Source organism: Eubalaena glacialis, chromosome 12 (assembly GCF_028564815.1).
Source record: "Eubalaena glacialis isolate mEubGla1 chromosome 12, mEubGla1.1.hap2.+ XY, whole genome shotgun sequence".
In the NCBI taxonomy this organism is placed as follows: domain Eukaryota; kingdom Metazoa; phylum Chordata; class Mammalia; order Artiodactyla; family Balaenidae; genus Eubalaena; species Eubalaena glacialis.
In genome coordinates, this window is record NC_083727.1 from 72,723,426 (window position 1) to 72,740,274 (window position 16,849).

Genomic DNA, 16,849 nt, shown 5'->3' on the forward strand with positions numbered 1-16,849 from the left:
CTGCCCACCTTTGCCATAAGTAGCCTGATGGCATCATATTAACATGGACACACCTTTCCCTTCTGCTACAAAGCCATTGGGATATAATGTGGGACTTTAGCTGAGAAGTGCCCAGGATTAAGAAACAGTGGAGGTCATATAAGGCTAGTATTTACCTGAGGGAGGGGTCAGAGATAGACCTTTCATAAGTACTGCTTAAGGGTTACAGAAGAGATACCTATAAAGACAAAAAAAATCAACTTAAAAAAAATAAGCAAAATCCAACCTTTTGTTTAAGAGTGTCAAGATTTCACAAAAGTGCTCCCTTTTATAAGTAAACAATTTTGAGATTTTTGTCTTTAAAAAATCAAGTAATTGAAGTTTGTTTTAAAGATATAAAATTTCTTGAACAGCTCTAGAAATTTTCAGTTGGTTAATTATACAAAATATTAAAAATGTAAAACTGATAACTGTTTGAAAGTACAAAAATAAAACCCAAGTCTTACGAATTGAATTTTCTTTAAATCTTTGCCCAAAAAGTATGTTCTTCAAGGTATCTTTATGTTAACATTTAAATAAATCATTCTTATGCAGACTTCTTTTGGAAATCAGTAATATTTTCGTGGAATTTGACTTTTTTGACAGTATGATCCTTGTATTTTTAAAACTATTTTCTCCAGAAAATTATAGTGATGATTTTGAAGATGAGGAGGATATTGATGCACCTTTGACTCCTAAAGAAGAGACTAATTCCAAAGAAAATTCCAAATCAGAAAAAATAAATGTACCTAAACAGGTATGTATCAATTATATGTTTGACAGTTTGGAAACTTCTTTCATCACCTTAGCTGACTGTTGCTGTATAAAGAGCTCAAAATACAGAGTTCTTTATAGTCTAGCTCATTGTTGGAAAGTTATAGGTCTCTTAATACTCAGACGTTTTCTTAATTCAGGTGTCAATTTAAATCTTAATGAAATACATGGCAGTTGATGATTTTCTGAAAGATTTCTTTTGGCAAGTTTCCTTAAGCTTTAGAAATTGAAAACTTCATTAAAATCTCAAATCTAATTTTTAAACAGGTATATTAAACTATACTTTGGTAGGTCTTGTCCTTGTGAAGTGCAATACATAGCTGCCTCAGTATTTATGCTAATAGTGACATTACTGTCTGAAACTTACTGGGCTAAGATTGTAAACTAAATTATTCCATTCACATTAAGTGTTGTTGTACTCTACTTCTCTTGTTTCTCAGTTCTTACCAAGAATTGGCTACCAAGACTGGCTAAGGGTACTACTCCATATTCCTGCCAGACAGAACTTATCCTTGAAGCTACCTAATAGTAACCAGTAGGACAATTACTGTTTGTTATATTGGTTTTGATCTGGATAGTCTCTTTTGCACCTGTGTGTTAGGACTAGATGTTTTGGACATATATGAAACCATAGACTCTAAATAAAAGCAGGGATCACTTTCTGGGTATTAAGAAATACTCTTATTTTTTAATTTACCTAGTACTTTGTCATTGGTATCATTATGTCACTCAGTTTGTGGGAGAAAAGAATATGACCTTAGAAATACATGAAGGTTAATGCGATCTGATAATTATGCTTAGAAAGTTAATGGGATTCATACTTGGAATATGGCAATTACAATACTTTGTATTACAGTAATTTCTACTGGAAAAATAAATAGGTCAGTAGAGGGCACAATAGTTTGGTATATTAAGAAAGTATAGCCTGTATAAAAATGTGTCCACCTAAATGTGGAAGCCTAGTAGAGAGCCGTCTGAGTAAGGGTCAAAATAGGAAGGAATGAAAGCTCTGCTCTTATGGATGGATCCTATACAGTGCCTATCCAAGTGGAGAATATAGGTGACACAATTAGAAAACTTACTCTAAGGGAACCTATAATTTTGACAAATTTCAACTATCTTGCCATTTGATGGCCTGCCTTTTTTGAAGATTTTGTCTCAAAATGTAGATGAAATGATGAGTGCAACTTATATTTGATCATTAATTTTGATCAATAGGGAAAATGATGATATTATAATAGCAGGAATCTTACATGAACTAGCCACGTTATCTTGGAGTTTGAAAAATAGGAGAATTTCTGAGCAAGGTGGATGAACAGGTGGCATTGAGATACTTTAAACGAGGCTTATAAAGGCCTGAATTAATTGCTGGTAATCACCAAGGTTCTGAAGAGACTTCCAGAAGTTCTCTCACAGCTACATTCTCTAGTCTTATAGAATTGTCGGTGAATGAGTGTGATGAAAGAAATCTAGAAAGCACGTTTCTTGATCTTTTCATAGTGAAGTAAAGCACTGGCTTTCAAATTTTGTTATTTTTTTGCATTGCAGTCATTTTGTGTAACTTCAGTTTCAAATCATGTAACTATTTTCTTTTTTTAATTTAGGAAGAAGAGAAAGCTGGCATGCTGGCTAATGGTAAATATTATGTATATTCATAAATTTTCATTGGCAAAAAATTGGTCTGTTCAGAATTATATCTAAATAATTCTGAATAAATTACTATTTTTGTTTTTAAATATTTTCTGATGAATTAAACTTTACAGATTTTCTCAATAATACGTTCCTTATGCCTACCTTAAATTCTTCCTGTTGTATTTAAGAATACTTATTTTTTAAAAGCCCAGCATGCCTTTATGTATAAATTGTACCAAACATTCAAAGATGTATTGATATCAGTCCTTGTTAAACTCTTACAAAAAATACAGGAAGAGGGAATTTTTACAGACTCATTCTGTAAGGCCAGCATCACCTTGATACCAAAACCAGACAAATATTCCTCAAGAAAACTACAAAAAAGCAATTCTATTTACAGTGACATCAAAAAGAATATAATACTTAGGAATAAATTTTATCAACGAGGTAAATTATGCTTAAAACTATAAAACATTGAGGAAAGCAGTTGAAGAACACACAGATAAGTGGAAAGATATTCTGTGCTCATGGATTGGAAGAATTAATACTGTTAAAACGTTCATAGTACCCAAAGTGACCTACAGATTCAGTGAAATCCCTGTCAAATTCCAATGATATTTTTCACAGAAATAGAAAAAACAATCCTAAAATTTGTATGGAACCACAAAAGACCTCACATAGCCAAAGCAAACTTGAGAAAGAGCAAAGCGTGGAGGCATCACACTCCTTAATTTCACAATGTATTACAAAGCTATAGTAACCAAAGCAGTATGGTACTGGCATAAAAACAGACACATAAAACCAATGAAACAAAAACAAAAGCAATGAAACAGAATAGCCCAGAAATAAATCCATGCATCTGTGTCACCTGATCTTCAACAAGGGTGCCAAGAATATACAATGAGGAAAGATAGTCTCTTCAATACATTGTGTTCAGAAAACTAGGCATCCACGTGCAGAAGAATGAAATTGGATCCTTATCTCACACCACATACAAAAATCAACTCAAAATGGATCAAAGACTTAAATATAAGACCAGAAACTGCAAAACTATGAGAAGAAAACATAGGAAAAAAGCTTCTTGATGTTGCCCTAGGCAATAATTTTTTGGATATGACCCCAAAAGCACAGACAACAAAAGCAAAAATAGATAAATGGTATTACGTTAAACTAAAAAAAGCTTCTGCATAGCAAGGGAAACAACAGAGTGAAAAGGCAACCTATAAAGTGGGACAGAATATTTGTAAACCATGTATCTGGTAAAGGGTTAATATCCAAAATATGCAAAAAACTCATGCAACTCAGTAACAACAACAACAAAAAATTAAAAGTGAGCAGAGGACCCAGATAGACATTTCTCAAAAGAAGATATATAAATGGGCAAACAGGTGTATGAAAAGATACTGAAGTTCACTAATCATCGGGGAAATGCAGATCAAAACCACAATGAGATATCACCTCACACCTGTTAGAATGACTGTTATCAGAAAGAGGAAAAAATAAGTTTTGGCGAGGATATGGAGAAGAGGGAACTCTAGTGCCCTGTTGGTAGGGATGTAAATTGGCACAGCCTTTATGGAAAACAGTATAGAAGTTCCTGAAAAAAATTAAAAGTGGAACTACCTTATTATTCAGAATCCCACTTCTGGATATATATCTGGAAGAGATATCTGTACTCCCATGTTTATTGCAGCATTATTCACAGTAGCCAAGGTATGGATACAACCTAAATGTCCATCAACAGACGAATGAATAAAGAAGATGTAGTATATATAATATTACACATGTATATGTAATATGTATATGTATTTACATGCATAATATTTTGCTTTTAAAAAAGAAGGAAATCCTGCCATTTGCAACAACATGGATGAATGTGGAGGACATTTACATTAAGTGAAATAAGCCACGTGAAGAAAGACATACTGCATATTCTCACATATGTGGAATCTAAAAATGTCAATCTCCTAGAAACAGTAGAATGTTGGTTACCAGAGGCTGGGGTTGGGGGATATAGGAAGATGTTGGTTAAGGGGTACAGAGTTTCAGTTATGTGAGGTAAATAATGCACAACAATGTGCGAGATCTAATGCACGACAATGTGACTATAGTTAATGTTGTATACTACTTGAAACTTGCTGAGAGGGGAGATCTTAGGTGTTCTCACCACATACACAAAAAAGGGTAAATGGATATGTTAATTATCTTGATTTTGATGATTATTTCACAATGTATATGTTTATCAAATCAACAAGTCATAGATCTCAAATATATACAATTTTTGATTGGCGATTATACGTCAATAAGATTGGAGGAAAAAATATTTTTTTTTGTTATTTTTTGCAGGCCTTTTGCCTCTTACATATAAACATAAATTAGACTTGTATATAAGCATAGATATGTGTTGATGTAAGCCTACTCTGTTGTATATAAGAAGAAAATCATGCTTGTTTTAGATCTAGGATTATGTATTCTTTATATGTAAACATTTATCTTTGTTTTTATACAGACTGCATATGATTTAAATATTTTGTTAATGGAACCATACAAGCTTCTCTATATTCCTAATATTTTTTTCTTTTATGTTATTCCAGTAGTGCTGCTTGATTCATTAGACTCTGTTGCAGAGGTCAACCTTGATGACCAGGAGAGAGCGACAACTAAGCCAGAAGCACTGCCAGATATGACTGATAATGAAATGACAGGAACAGGTAAGAGGGACAAACTAGCTGTTCTCTAAATATGTAATATTTTATGACTAATTTACTTCATTTCTAGGGAAATGTATGTGATATATAATAATATATGTCATAGTTATATCAATAAAATTTTACATTTTTTATTGAAGTATAGATTTACAGTGTTGTGTTGTGTCACTGCTTTATTCACTGAATACAGCAGTGATTCAGTTATGTGTGTGTGTGTGTGTGTATGTATATATATAACTTTTTCAGATTCGTTTCCATTATAGGTTATTACAAGCTATTGAATATAGTTCCCTGTGCTATACAGAAGGTCCTTGTTGTTTGTCTGTTTTACATACAGTAGTGTGTATGTGTTAATCCCAAACTCCTAATTTATCCCTCTCCCCCCTTTCCCATTTGGTAACCAAAAGTTTGTTTTCTATGTCTGTGAGTCTGTTTCTGTTTTGTTAATAAGTTCATTTGTATCAGTTTTTTAGATTCTTCATATAAGTGGTATCATATGGTATTTGTCTTCTCTTTGTGACTTAATTCACTTAGTATGATAATCTCTAATTTCATCTATACTGCTGCAAATGACGTTATTTTATTCTTTTTTGTGGCTGAGTAGTATTCCATTGTGTGTGTGTGTGTGTGTGTGTGTGTGTATACATCTTCTTTATCCATTCATCTGTCAATGGACACTTAGGTTGCTTCCATGTTTTGACTATTGTAAGTAGTGCTGCTATGAACATTGGGGTGCATGTGTCTTTTTGAGTTAGAGTTTTCATCTTTTCCAGATATATGCCCAGGAATGGGATTGCTGGATCATATGGTAACTCTATTTTTAGTTTTTTAAGCAACCTCACTGCTGTTCTCCATAGTGGCTGGACCAGCTTACATTCCCACCAACAGTGTAGGAGGGTTCCCTTTTCTCCACACCCTCTCTAGCACTTATTATTTGTAGGCTTTTTGATGATGGCCATTCTTACTGGTGTGAGGTGATACCTCATTTTAGTTTTGACTTGGCTTTCTCTAATAATTAGCAATATTGTGCATCTTTTCATGTGCCTTTTGGCCATCTGTATGGCTTCTTCGGAGAAATGTCTGTTTAGATCTTCTGCCCATTTTTGATTGTGTTGTTTGTTTTTTTGATATTGAGCTGTATGAGCTGTTTGTATATTGTGGAAATTAAGCCCTTGTCAGTTGCATCATTTGCAAATATTTTCTCCCATTCCATGGGTTGCTTTTAGTTTTGTTTATGGTTTCCTTTGTGTACAAAAGCTTATAAGTTTGATTTGGTCCCATTTGCTTATTTTTGCTTTTATTTCTTTTGCCTTGAGAGCCTGACCTGAGAAAAAACATTGCTGTGATTTATATCAGAGAATGTTTTGCCTATGTTCTCTTCTAGGAGTTTTAAGGTGTCATGTCTTATATTTATAAGTCTTTAAGCCATTTTGAGTTTATTTTTGTGTATGGTGTGAGGGTGTGTTCTAACTTCATTGATTTACATGAGGCTGTCCAGCTTTCCCAATACCACTTGCTGAAGAGACTGTTTTTTCCTCCATTGTATATTCTTGCCTCCTTTGTTGAAGATTAATTGAACATAGGTGTGTGGATTTATTTCTGGGCTCTCTGTTCTGTTCCACTGAGCCATATGTCTGTTTTTATGCCAATACCATGTTGTTTTGATTACTGTAGCTTTGTAGTATTGTCTGAAGTCTGGAAGGTATGCCTTCAATTTTGTTTTTTTTCATCAGATTTGCTTTGGCAACTCTGAGCCTCTTGTGTTTCCATATAAATTTTAGGATTATTTGTTCTAGTTCTGTGAAAATGTTGTGGGTAATTTGATAGGGATCACATTAAATGTGTAAATTGCTTTCAGTAGTATCGTCATTTTAACAGTATTATTTCTTCCAGTCCAAGAACATGGGCTAGCTTTCCATTTCTTTGAATCATCTTTAATTTCCTTCATGAATGTTTTGTAGTTCTCAGCATATAAGTCTTTCACCTCCTTGGTAAGATTTATTCCTAGGTATTTTTTTAATGCATTTTTAAAATGGATTGTTTTTTCTTTTTCTCTTTCTGATATTTCATTGTTAGTGTAAAGAAATGCAACAGATTTCTGTATACTAATCTTGTATCCTGCTACCTTGCTGAATTCATTTATTAATTCTAATAGTTTTGGTGTGGAGTCTTTAGGGTTTTCTATATAGAGTATCATGTCATCTGCCTGTAATGACAGTTCTACCTCTTCCCTTCCAATTTGGATCCCTTTTGTTTCTTTTTCTTGTCTGATTGATGTGGCTAGGACTTCCAAAACTATGTTGAATAGAAGAGGTGAGAGTGAGCATCCTTATCTTGTTCAAATTTCAATGGGAAGGCTTTCAGCTTTTCACTGTTGAGTATTATGTTGGCTGTGGGTTTGTCATAAATAGCTTTTATTATGTTGAGATATGTTCCCTCTGTACCCGCTTTGGTGAGAGTTTTTATCCTGAATGGATGTTGAATTTTATCAAATGCTTTTTCTGCAGCAATTGAGATGATCATATCATTTGTCTTTTCTTTTGTTGATGTGGTGTATCACATTGCTTGATTTGCATATGTTGAACCATCCTTGTGACCCTGGGGTGAATCCAACTTGATCATGGTGTCTGATCCTTTTTATGTATTGTTGGATTCGGTTTGCTAATATTTTGTTGAGGATTTTCGCATCTATATTCGTCAAAGATACTGGCCTCTAATTTTCTTTTTTGGTAGTGTCTTTGTCTGGTTTTGGAATCAGTGATGGTGGCATCATAGAATGACTATGGGAGTGTTTCCTCCTCTTCAGTCTTTTAGATGATCTTGAGAAGGATCAGTATAAGTTCTTTTTTGTATGTTTGGTAGAATTCCCTAGTGAAGGCATCCAGTCCTGGACTTTTGTTTGCAGGGAGTTTTTTTTATTACAAATTTTACTTCAGTTCTAGTGATTGGTCTGATCAAATTATCTATTTATTCTTGATTCAGTTTTGGTGGACTGTATCAACAATAAAATTTTCAATCTCATATTTTCTACTGTATTTAACAACTTAAGTAATCTGAACTTGCTAATTGTGACACATAATGCTAGTAGGCTGAGTAAAGTGTGTTTTAAGATATATACTTGTTAATAAATGAATGAATGCTGCTGTTACAAAGTATAGTACTGTAGATGAATATTGACTCATTTTCTGGGCCCTCCCCCCGCCCCATAGTATTCCATTAAATTTGCCATGCGTCGGAGACTTGAGACTTTGGTCTTGTGCTTTTCCATAGTTTCCTCTGTGTAGGCAAAAGCTAGATCACATCCTAAAATTCTGAAATGTCTAGGACCGTCAAGACTTGACTAAAGGTTGTAAAGACCTTTAAGATAGTGCCTTTTCAAACTTTTTTTAAAGCAGTGGAACTCTTACCTCCAAATGGAATCTTAGGTAGTATCTCTATATAGATAAAAATGTATTTTATCAGTATAAATATAAATGTTTACATATGTGACATTTACTTATAAAGTTAGTGAGAGTAATGGTGTTTTGAAATTCTTAAAATTAAAAGTTCTAGATATTTGTTGCATTCTTATATCATCAGACTTCCAATATGTTTGTATATTTTGTTTTTGTTGTATAATATGAACATTTTCTTGGTTTACCAGATAAACAAGTGCAAATGGGAACTTTTCAACTTGCTTTTTTGCAAGTCTCAGTTGACCAGTATGGTCAACTAAACCAACCCAGACACTTGGAAAAAAAGAACAATAGAAATGATAAATCACTAGCCAACTCTGAACATCTGTTTGCATTTTATTTTTATTTTATTTCTTATGTTTTTTTCTACTTTTCTATGGAAGTATAATATACTTGTAGAATAATTCACCTATCATCATAGCTTGATGAATTTTCAAATACTGAACACATCCATGAAACCAGCAACCAGATGAGAAAACCAAACATGATCAAAACCACAAAGTCCACTCAGATCTTTTATTTCTAGTCAGTGCCATTCCAAGAATCACCACTATCTTGTTTCATCCACTTCCATTTTAAAACGTAAAAAAAATTACAACAGAATTTTTCCATCAAGACATGTTACTCATTTACTTGTTACTACCCAAGTGAATATTCTGCCATGCTGAAAGCATGTGCTGAGCACATGTTCCTCATTCTTACTGCTGTTTTTATTTAAGTACTTGTCACATATGTGCTGTGATGGTCAATCCACTTGCACTTCTTTCAGTAAGCAGATATGGATTCTTTTAAAAGACCAGTGTAGAGCTACAGCTTTTATAATCAGTGATGCATAGTAGAGGGTTCTTTTATGTACAGGATGGCCAGAGAAACTTTATTCTAAGATACACATGAAAACAAAGCCAGAGGCAAGAGTTATCACTCTGATGCTCTTCAAAATATTAGTTACATAAATGACACATTTGAGTGTGCAGATTAATTTTTATTACAGTTTTTGTGTTTTAAAATGAAATTTCAGTCAAACGTCTGTGGAACCCATGATTTTCTCTGAAAACTGTTTTGTAAAACTCAGTATGAAAACCGCTGCTGTAGATTATAAGAAAAACTCAGAAATAAAAAATGTATTGCTGGAAGCAAAAATTCTATTAAGATGATCCGGGCCAGTTATATAAAGCTAAATTTTCTTGGTCTTATTTCTTAAATGTTCTTGACTGAAATAATTTGGTAAGTCAATTACTAGAAGAGTGTAAGTATAATCTTATTGTCTTGTGGCCTTGGATTCATATTCCCAGCCTTGCCAGTTACTAGCTGGGTGACACTGGACAATTAATGCCTCTAAGCCTGTTTCCTCTTCTTTAAAATGAGCTCTTGTGATGATCAACTGAGTTAATATATAGTGCCTAATATATTGTTAAGATTCAACAAGCAGTGGCAACTGTGTGGTTCTCATCATTATTATTTATATCAACACTCTGTTAAGAGTACATATTATAATATTTATATCAACACTCTGTTAGAGTACAAATTATAATAAAGAACCTGAAGGCATAGAGTATAAATACCTTTTGGCTGTGACGCATTGAATTTACCTAGTATTTCAAAAAATACACTTGAAAATTTTCAAATCAGCATCTGAAGTTGGTTTAAAAACTGAAAAGATCAGTGGCTTGTTTTTTGTTTACTAGGTGTCTTCCAGTATTAAGCAGGCTCCGTTTAGGTAATATGTTGTCAAAGATTATCTCTTTTTTGATAATGCTATTCATGAAACTTGTGCTTTATTGTCTTAAAATGGTTGGTAACTGTAAAATGAGGGCCAGATCTAGCCTTTTGCTTGTTTTCATTTGTCTCAAGGGCAGGTACCATTTTGTGCCGTGGCTGCATGACCAGAGCAGTCACAGGAGGGCATTGTTGCTCCACAACGGGACCCTTGCCTCTGCCCAGTAGGATTTGACCCTTCTCAACCTCCTAAAGTAGAAAAAAATAGGGCGTTTTTGACTTGTGGTGATATATAAAATACATGCAGAGAAGTCAGCCCTTTTCTCTATAAAATGCATGAAAAAAGTTAACATATATGACCCTGGAATTATTTTTAACATCAGTTGGGTTAATGACTCAAATTAGGAGAAAATTACCTTTCACTTGCTCTGTTTTCTGAGCAGCCCATAATACCACTCGATCTTCCATTTCTAATTTCTAACTTTTAGGTCATTTGCTTTTCTGCATGTTTGCTCAGCTGTTGCTTTAAGCCAGAGCCTCTTCTTTCTGACACCTCACACGTGTTAAATTAGGTATGAGCATTCAGTGCCGCTCTGCTATTTGCCACTGGGATCATTTCTTTTATACATACTCTGAAGATACTTAAGCATCCTGGTATTTCTGTAGAGGAGATGAAACACCTTATGCCTTTTCCCTTTCTTCATAAAAATTAATTCTCTCCCTCAGTCATACTACTCTGAATCTGACAGGTGGTTTAGGGCAGCGGACCCCAACCTTTTTGGCACCAGGGACCAGTTTCACGGAAGACAGTTTTTCCATAGACTTGGAGCGAGGTGGGGGGAGGGAGTATGGTTTCGGGATGATTCAAACACATTACATTTGTTGTGCACTTTATTTCTATTATTATTACATTATAGTGTATAATGAAATAATTATACACCTCACCATAATGCAGAATCAGTGGGAGCCCTGAGCTTGTTTTCCTGCAACTAGATGGTCCCATCTGGGGGTGATGGGAGACAGTGACACCCGAAGTGTGTTGCTTACGTCCAGCCTACTCCGTAATCTTGTTTTGGTTGCTGTCCGGTAGTGGACAGCTGATGCCGCCGCTGATCTGACAGGAGGCGGAGCTCAGGCGGTCATGCCAGCGATGGGGAGCGGCTGTAAATACAGATGAAACTTCGCTCGCTTGCCTGCCGCTCACCTCCTGCTGTGCATCCCAGTTCCTAACAGGCCACGCACGGCATGGCCCGGGGGTTGAGGACCGTTAGGCTTAGCTTAGCAGGCAAGGTCTTTTTCCTCAAGTCCTACTGAATATCCCTGCCGCTAAAACTGTTAGTGATTCTGATCTCACGGTATCCTCCACTTCTTTGTTTTTAATGTATTTAATCAAATCTATTCCTTTATTGGGCATGCTCCAAATAGCAGTGGTGACCTGAAGCAGTAGATAGAAAGATATCCCATTGTGAGGCATTCTTACACAAGCATATGTGGCACCTGGCTCCCTCTTATGTTTAGAGTTGAAAATAGTTCCTCAGAATTTTATACTATGCAACTTACACATTATATAGAGGAAGAGGAGGCTGTATATGCTCTTGTAAATAATTTTAGGCATTAACTGATTAGTTCATGGGTATCAAGAGAAAAGGAGACTGGTCACCGTATTTCTCTCTCTGTTTTTTCTACTCTTCTATAGCGGTTTTTTCTTTTCTCTAATTTTGAAAATTCCACTGTTAGTAGTGAAGAGTACAGAATTAGTAAGAAAATACTCATAAAAGTCTTAGATCATTGCTGTCATTAGATCCTTTGAATTATTTCCTCTAGAGTTTATTAATCAGTTGGTGGGAAGAGGAGGAGGTTAATAGGGAAGGAAGTGTGAACAGTGACATCACGTCTCCTGTTTTGGATGACTGGGTGACTGATCATACCATAGCCAAAATAGCAGGTACTGGTAGCAGAACAGATTTTGTTGGGGAATATAATTGATTCACTCGAGGATGTATTAGATATGATTTGCTTATAGAACAGTCTCCTTGTCTGTTAGGAAGTTTAATATTCAGAAAAGAGATAAAGACAAAAGACGTAGATTTGGGAGTCACGTGCACATGGGCAGTTATTAAGTGAAGGGTCTTAATGAAGTTATCCACTCCACCACCACCCCCCCCCAGAAAAAAAAGAGAGGTTTTAAAAAGAGATGGAGGAGCCCTGAGATGAGCCATTTACCCTACAAGATGGAAAAGCAGCCATCAGAGCAGTGGGAAGAACAAGAAGGTGCTATGCAGAGGAAACAGTCCCCAGGAAAACGGCAGGGTCACACGTCTCACAGGGTGAAGAAAATGTTTTAAAGTTGAAGAAGATTAAAGGCTGGGTTTGGCTACTAGGAAATCACTTTCTATTATAGCAGCTTTAGCAGGCTGTTGGAACATATTGGTTTGCAAAGTTAGAGGATTGCATTTCAGTTGAAGAAATGCAGAGTACAAGACGCTTGGTGGCCCCATGAGGCAGAGAGAGAGAGAGAGGAGAGACAGAATCCTTGAAAAATTGTGTCAATTTGAGAAATTTAGGAATAGTTTTATCCAATGCAGAGAGGTCGATTAAGGGTAGTAGGAAGAGACGATAACTAGTAGAGTCAGATTTTACAGTTAGCACGTCAGGACACATCTCAGCCCGCTACAAGAGTTCCTGAGCCTGCTGTGATTCGTGCTGGTAGGCTGTGGCCATGCATGACCCAGGTTTGTATTTCACTCTATTTTGATCATGTCGGTATTGTCCTATAGGCTTGTTCACCATTCCTAATAGATTAAGGGACAGTGTTAGTGTTCCATATTTCTTAGGTATTTGTGTGAATATACTAGAGATTACATTTAATTCAACAGGTGTTTCTTATGGACAGAGCAATAGTGACATTGAAGCTCTACATCAGGCTTATTGTCATATTGCCCATTCTTTGGGAGATGCAGATGAACAAAGACCTGAGCGTAATGCGGTGGAAAATACCAAGAACTCAGCAAAAGATCATCCTCAAGAAAATGAAGGGTCCTCTAAAACCATCTCTACTACAGAATCTGGTAAAAGCTTCTTTGTTTGAGACCCTCTCTGGACAGTTTCCAGTGTGGTATAATTTAAATGCAGTTTGCTCTAGTGATTGTTTCTCAGTATCTGAATTTAAAGGGTTTGTTTAAATCTGGGAATCACTGGTTTAGCTATAAAGTTAGAGCTGAACATAGGATGAAATTTCAGTTCCTCCTCTAATATGCCTTGACCGAATTAAGAAATCAGTTGACTACTTTCACAGTTTTTACACTTTTCCATGAACATATACTAAAGTTATTTTTTAAATAGAGAACAGTATTTTGGGATCAACTAAATATATAATTAGCATGTGTATGTGTGTGTGTGTGTTTGTGGATACACCCATACACATATATTTGATGTGTGTATGTATATATAGAAAGAGAGAGATAAAATATGTAAATATATATTTCAAACATAAATATCAAAGAAGATTTTCTTGGTACAAACAAGCTTATAGGGGGAAACTGGGATTATTGTATGTGCCGTTCTGTTAACTACGTCAATCAGAGAAAATGTGATTTTGGTGGTATTAGACACTAAATTAAGCAATTTACATAAGATTTTTGGTTGCTGTTTTAACTTTTCTCCCCTCTCAGATCTGCCCACAGTAGAGGAGCTGATGAAGCCCATCAGAATAGATTCCTTTGGGGTCAGTGGTTTTGATTTACAACCTCTCAGGTATGACTTTTTTGGAATGGATTGAACAGGTTGTTTGTTTGTTTATTGTTTTGTCACTGGGAACTTTTAGAATCATTTGTTCTACAAAACCATTCCTAATGAATGATGAACGTGTAGGTGGTATGTGTCTACCTGTGAGTCGCTCCTGTTTTTTTTTTTTCACATTAGTCTTACTCAATTAGTTTATCAAAATTCTTCTCATGGTAAAATTAAAAAATAAATAAATGCTACTGAAAAGTTGCTGCCATTAGCTAGGTAGTCTTAAAGATTTCCACTGAAAAATAAAATCCCTTCAGCTCTAAATAGCTCAGGGACAGTTGGTTTGAATGCTGAGAGGGAACATGAATTTTATTCCGTGCTGAGTCATCCATTCACTTCTTTATAAGCCAGTTAGTTTTACACTTAGTCACAGACCAGCTGTCGTCTTACAGGGTGAGTTCTTGGATCACAGAAAAAATGGGCTTTATGAAAATGCTCCAGCTCTGGTACATTTTAATGACAGCTTGTGGGACCTGGCTGTCATTCACCAGCACAGAGAAGCATATCACAGTAGCCTCATCGTATGGCTTCACTTTGCATTCGTGCAGCACTTAGAGTGTCACACCCGTTATCTCATGAGATCCTCAGAATAAGTAGGTCAGGCATCTTTATCGATGAAACTGAGGTAAACCAACTTAGTGGTGGAGCTCTCACAGGAACCAGTGATGACGACAACGATGATGATGATAACAGCTAGCATTTTAATCACATGCTTACTGTGGGCCAGGTACTTTGCAGAGTTCTTTACATATTAGATTTTATTTAATCTTAAAGCAACTCCATGAGGTCTATTCCATTATTATCCCCATTTCATAGATAAGAAACTGAGCTTAAAGAGGTTAAGTAAATTGTTCAAGATCATATGGCCATAACCCAGGAATGCACTTGGATTGTCAGGTCTTTGATCTCCATGAAATATTTCTGTGAAAAGCCTGTCATCCATGCATGTATTCATTTGTTCATTTGTGTTATCAACACACAAGTTTTTGAGCCCACCTTGAACCCCATCCTCATCCTGTAAATCCACTTGCAGTGATTTCTTGGCCTTGTTCCTCCCTTTGTGCTAATTGAGAGAAAATGATGCAGCGTAGCTTACACTAAACCCCGTCAACTTGAATGCTAAGTCTAGTATTCTTCCACTGGTCTGCAGTGCTAGTTAGTATTTTTAAAGCGCAGTTATGCTTACTTACCATTGCTGTTTGGGTCTGTGCTAGTGCTACTGAAGAGATTTTTCACACATCCTGTGTCTTTGTTGGCATAGGTAGCACCATTTTAGTAATGTGAGTTCTAAATATGGATTTTCACATTGTGTTTAAAAGCTGAGAGCAAAGTGTACTTACATTAAAGGCATAACAATAATTATAGAAATGTCAGTAGTATAAACTTTAGTACAAATATCAAAAACTTTTTAGTAAATTAGGATAAGTCATTCTAGCCGCTATAACAAAAAAATCCTTGAAATTTTGATAGTGTAACATCATCAAAAATTTATTTCATGCTTGCATCATAATTCCATGTCTCTCAGTGGAGTTGAGGCGGGACTCTGCTCCACATAGTCACTTAGGGACCCAGGCTGCTTCTGTCATCAGCACACAGTTTCAAGGTTCTCGTGGCCTCATCTAAACAGTCGCTAAGGAGAGAAAAAGGATGGTTTAGCATAATTCCTTTTAACTGCCTCAACACAGAAATGTTACATCACTTCAGTCCACATTCTATCGGTAAGAACCAGCACATCTAGCTAACAGAGTCCAAGAGGGCTGGGAAATATGGTTTGCTTGTGTGCCCAGAAAGAAAAGTAAATGCATTTGGTAGGCATCTAGCCAGTCTCCACAAGAATCTCCTCTTTTAATAGCCAAATATCCATTCTACTCTCATTCATACAAAGACCTACTCAGCCCCTCCCCAAAGCGAACAGCTCAAAGTCCCATTCTGGACTCTGTCCATCTGAAAGGCCAGGATTTCCAGGTGAAGCACAGTTCTCTTTATCAGGTTTGAATATAGCTCCTCACTGTCTACTAATCAATGAATTAAAAAGACAAGTTACATACTTCATTACCCACACCCTTCTCATTCAGAAAGGAAAAGTATGAAGAAAATACAGCCATCAGTAATGCAACTTTGAAATCCACTGAAAGATCTTGTAAAGACCCCCTACCTTGAAGATGGGAATTTTCCTTAATTAGGCCATTATTCTGCTCTTAAGGAGAAACTACCATATATGTATATATGGGGTGTATGTGTGTGTATGTATATATATATGTATATATGGTTCCATACAGCTCCTGGTTCCAATCCTTGAAGGATTTGTCTTGTATTTCATCACCATTGGCTTCAACTGAAGGGGGTTTCACGGGGGGAGGCTATGCCAATCATGGAGGATGCACTGGTTTCTCCGTCCACTTTCTGCCTACAGGTGGTTTTAGGGCTCCCAAACAAGCCTCTAGTCTTTTTTTTTTTTTTTTTTTTTTTTTTTTTAATAGTAGGGTTGTGGTTTCTTTGTAATTAGTTACTTCAGAAAGTTTATTAGGCTTCTGATCTATTTGGTTCCAGTCAGTCCCATGTGCCAGTAACTACACTTAACACTCTTTGCTACACAAAGGTTTTAAATCTGCTTTATGTCTTTGCTTCCTTGTTCTTTTGTTTTTTTCTCTCTCAATTTAATTGCAGCTGTCTGGATATTATTAGGAACAATAACCTTATGTTTGAAGATGACACTTATAATGTGATATTTGCCAAGGGACTGAGTCACTCTTT

At 35.7% G+C, this 16,849-nt stretch overlaps 1 protein-coding gene across 2 annotated transcripts in view; it reads left to right on the forward strand.

Annotated features, from left to right (window-relative positions):
• CEP162 (centrosomal protein 162) overlaps window positions 1-16,849 on the forward strand; it is a 94,234-nt gene that overhangs the window by 21,463 nt on the left and 55,922 nt on the right. For both annotated transcript variants that reach the window (XM_061206869.1, XM_061206870.1), the window contains 5 exons: window positions 660-775; window positions 2,397-2,427; window positions 5,019-5,135; window positions 13,180-13,371; window positions 13,975-14,056. In XM_061206869.1, the coding sequence (XP_061062852.1) occupies window positions 660-775; window positions 2,397-2,427; window positions 5,019-5,135; window positions 13,180-13,371; window positions 13,975-14,056 (538 nt within the window). The remainder of the gene's footprint in view (window positions 1-659; window positions 776-2,396; window positions 2,428-5,018; window positions 5,136-13,179; window positions 13,372-13,974; window positions 14,057-16,849) is intronic.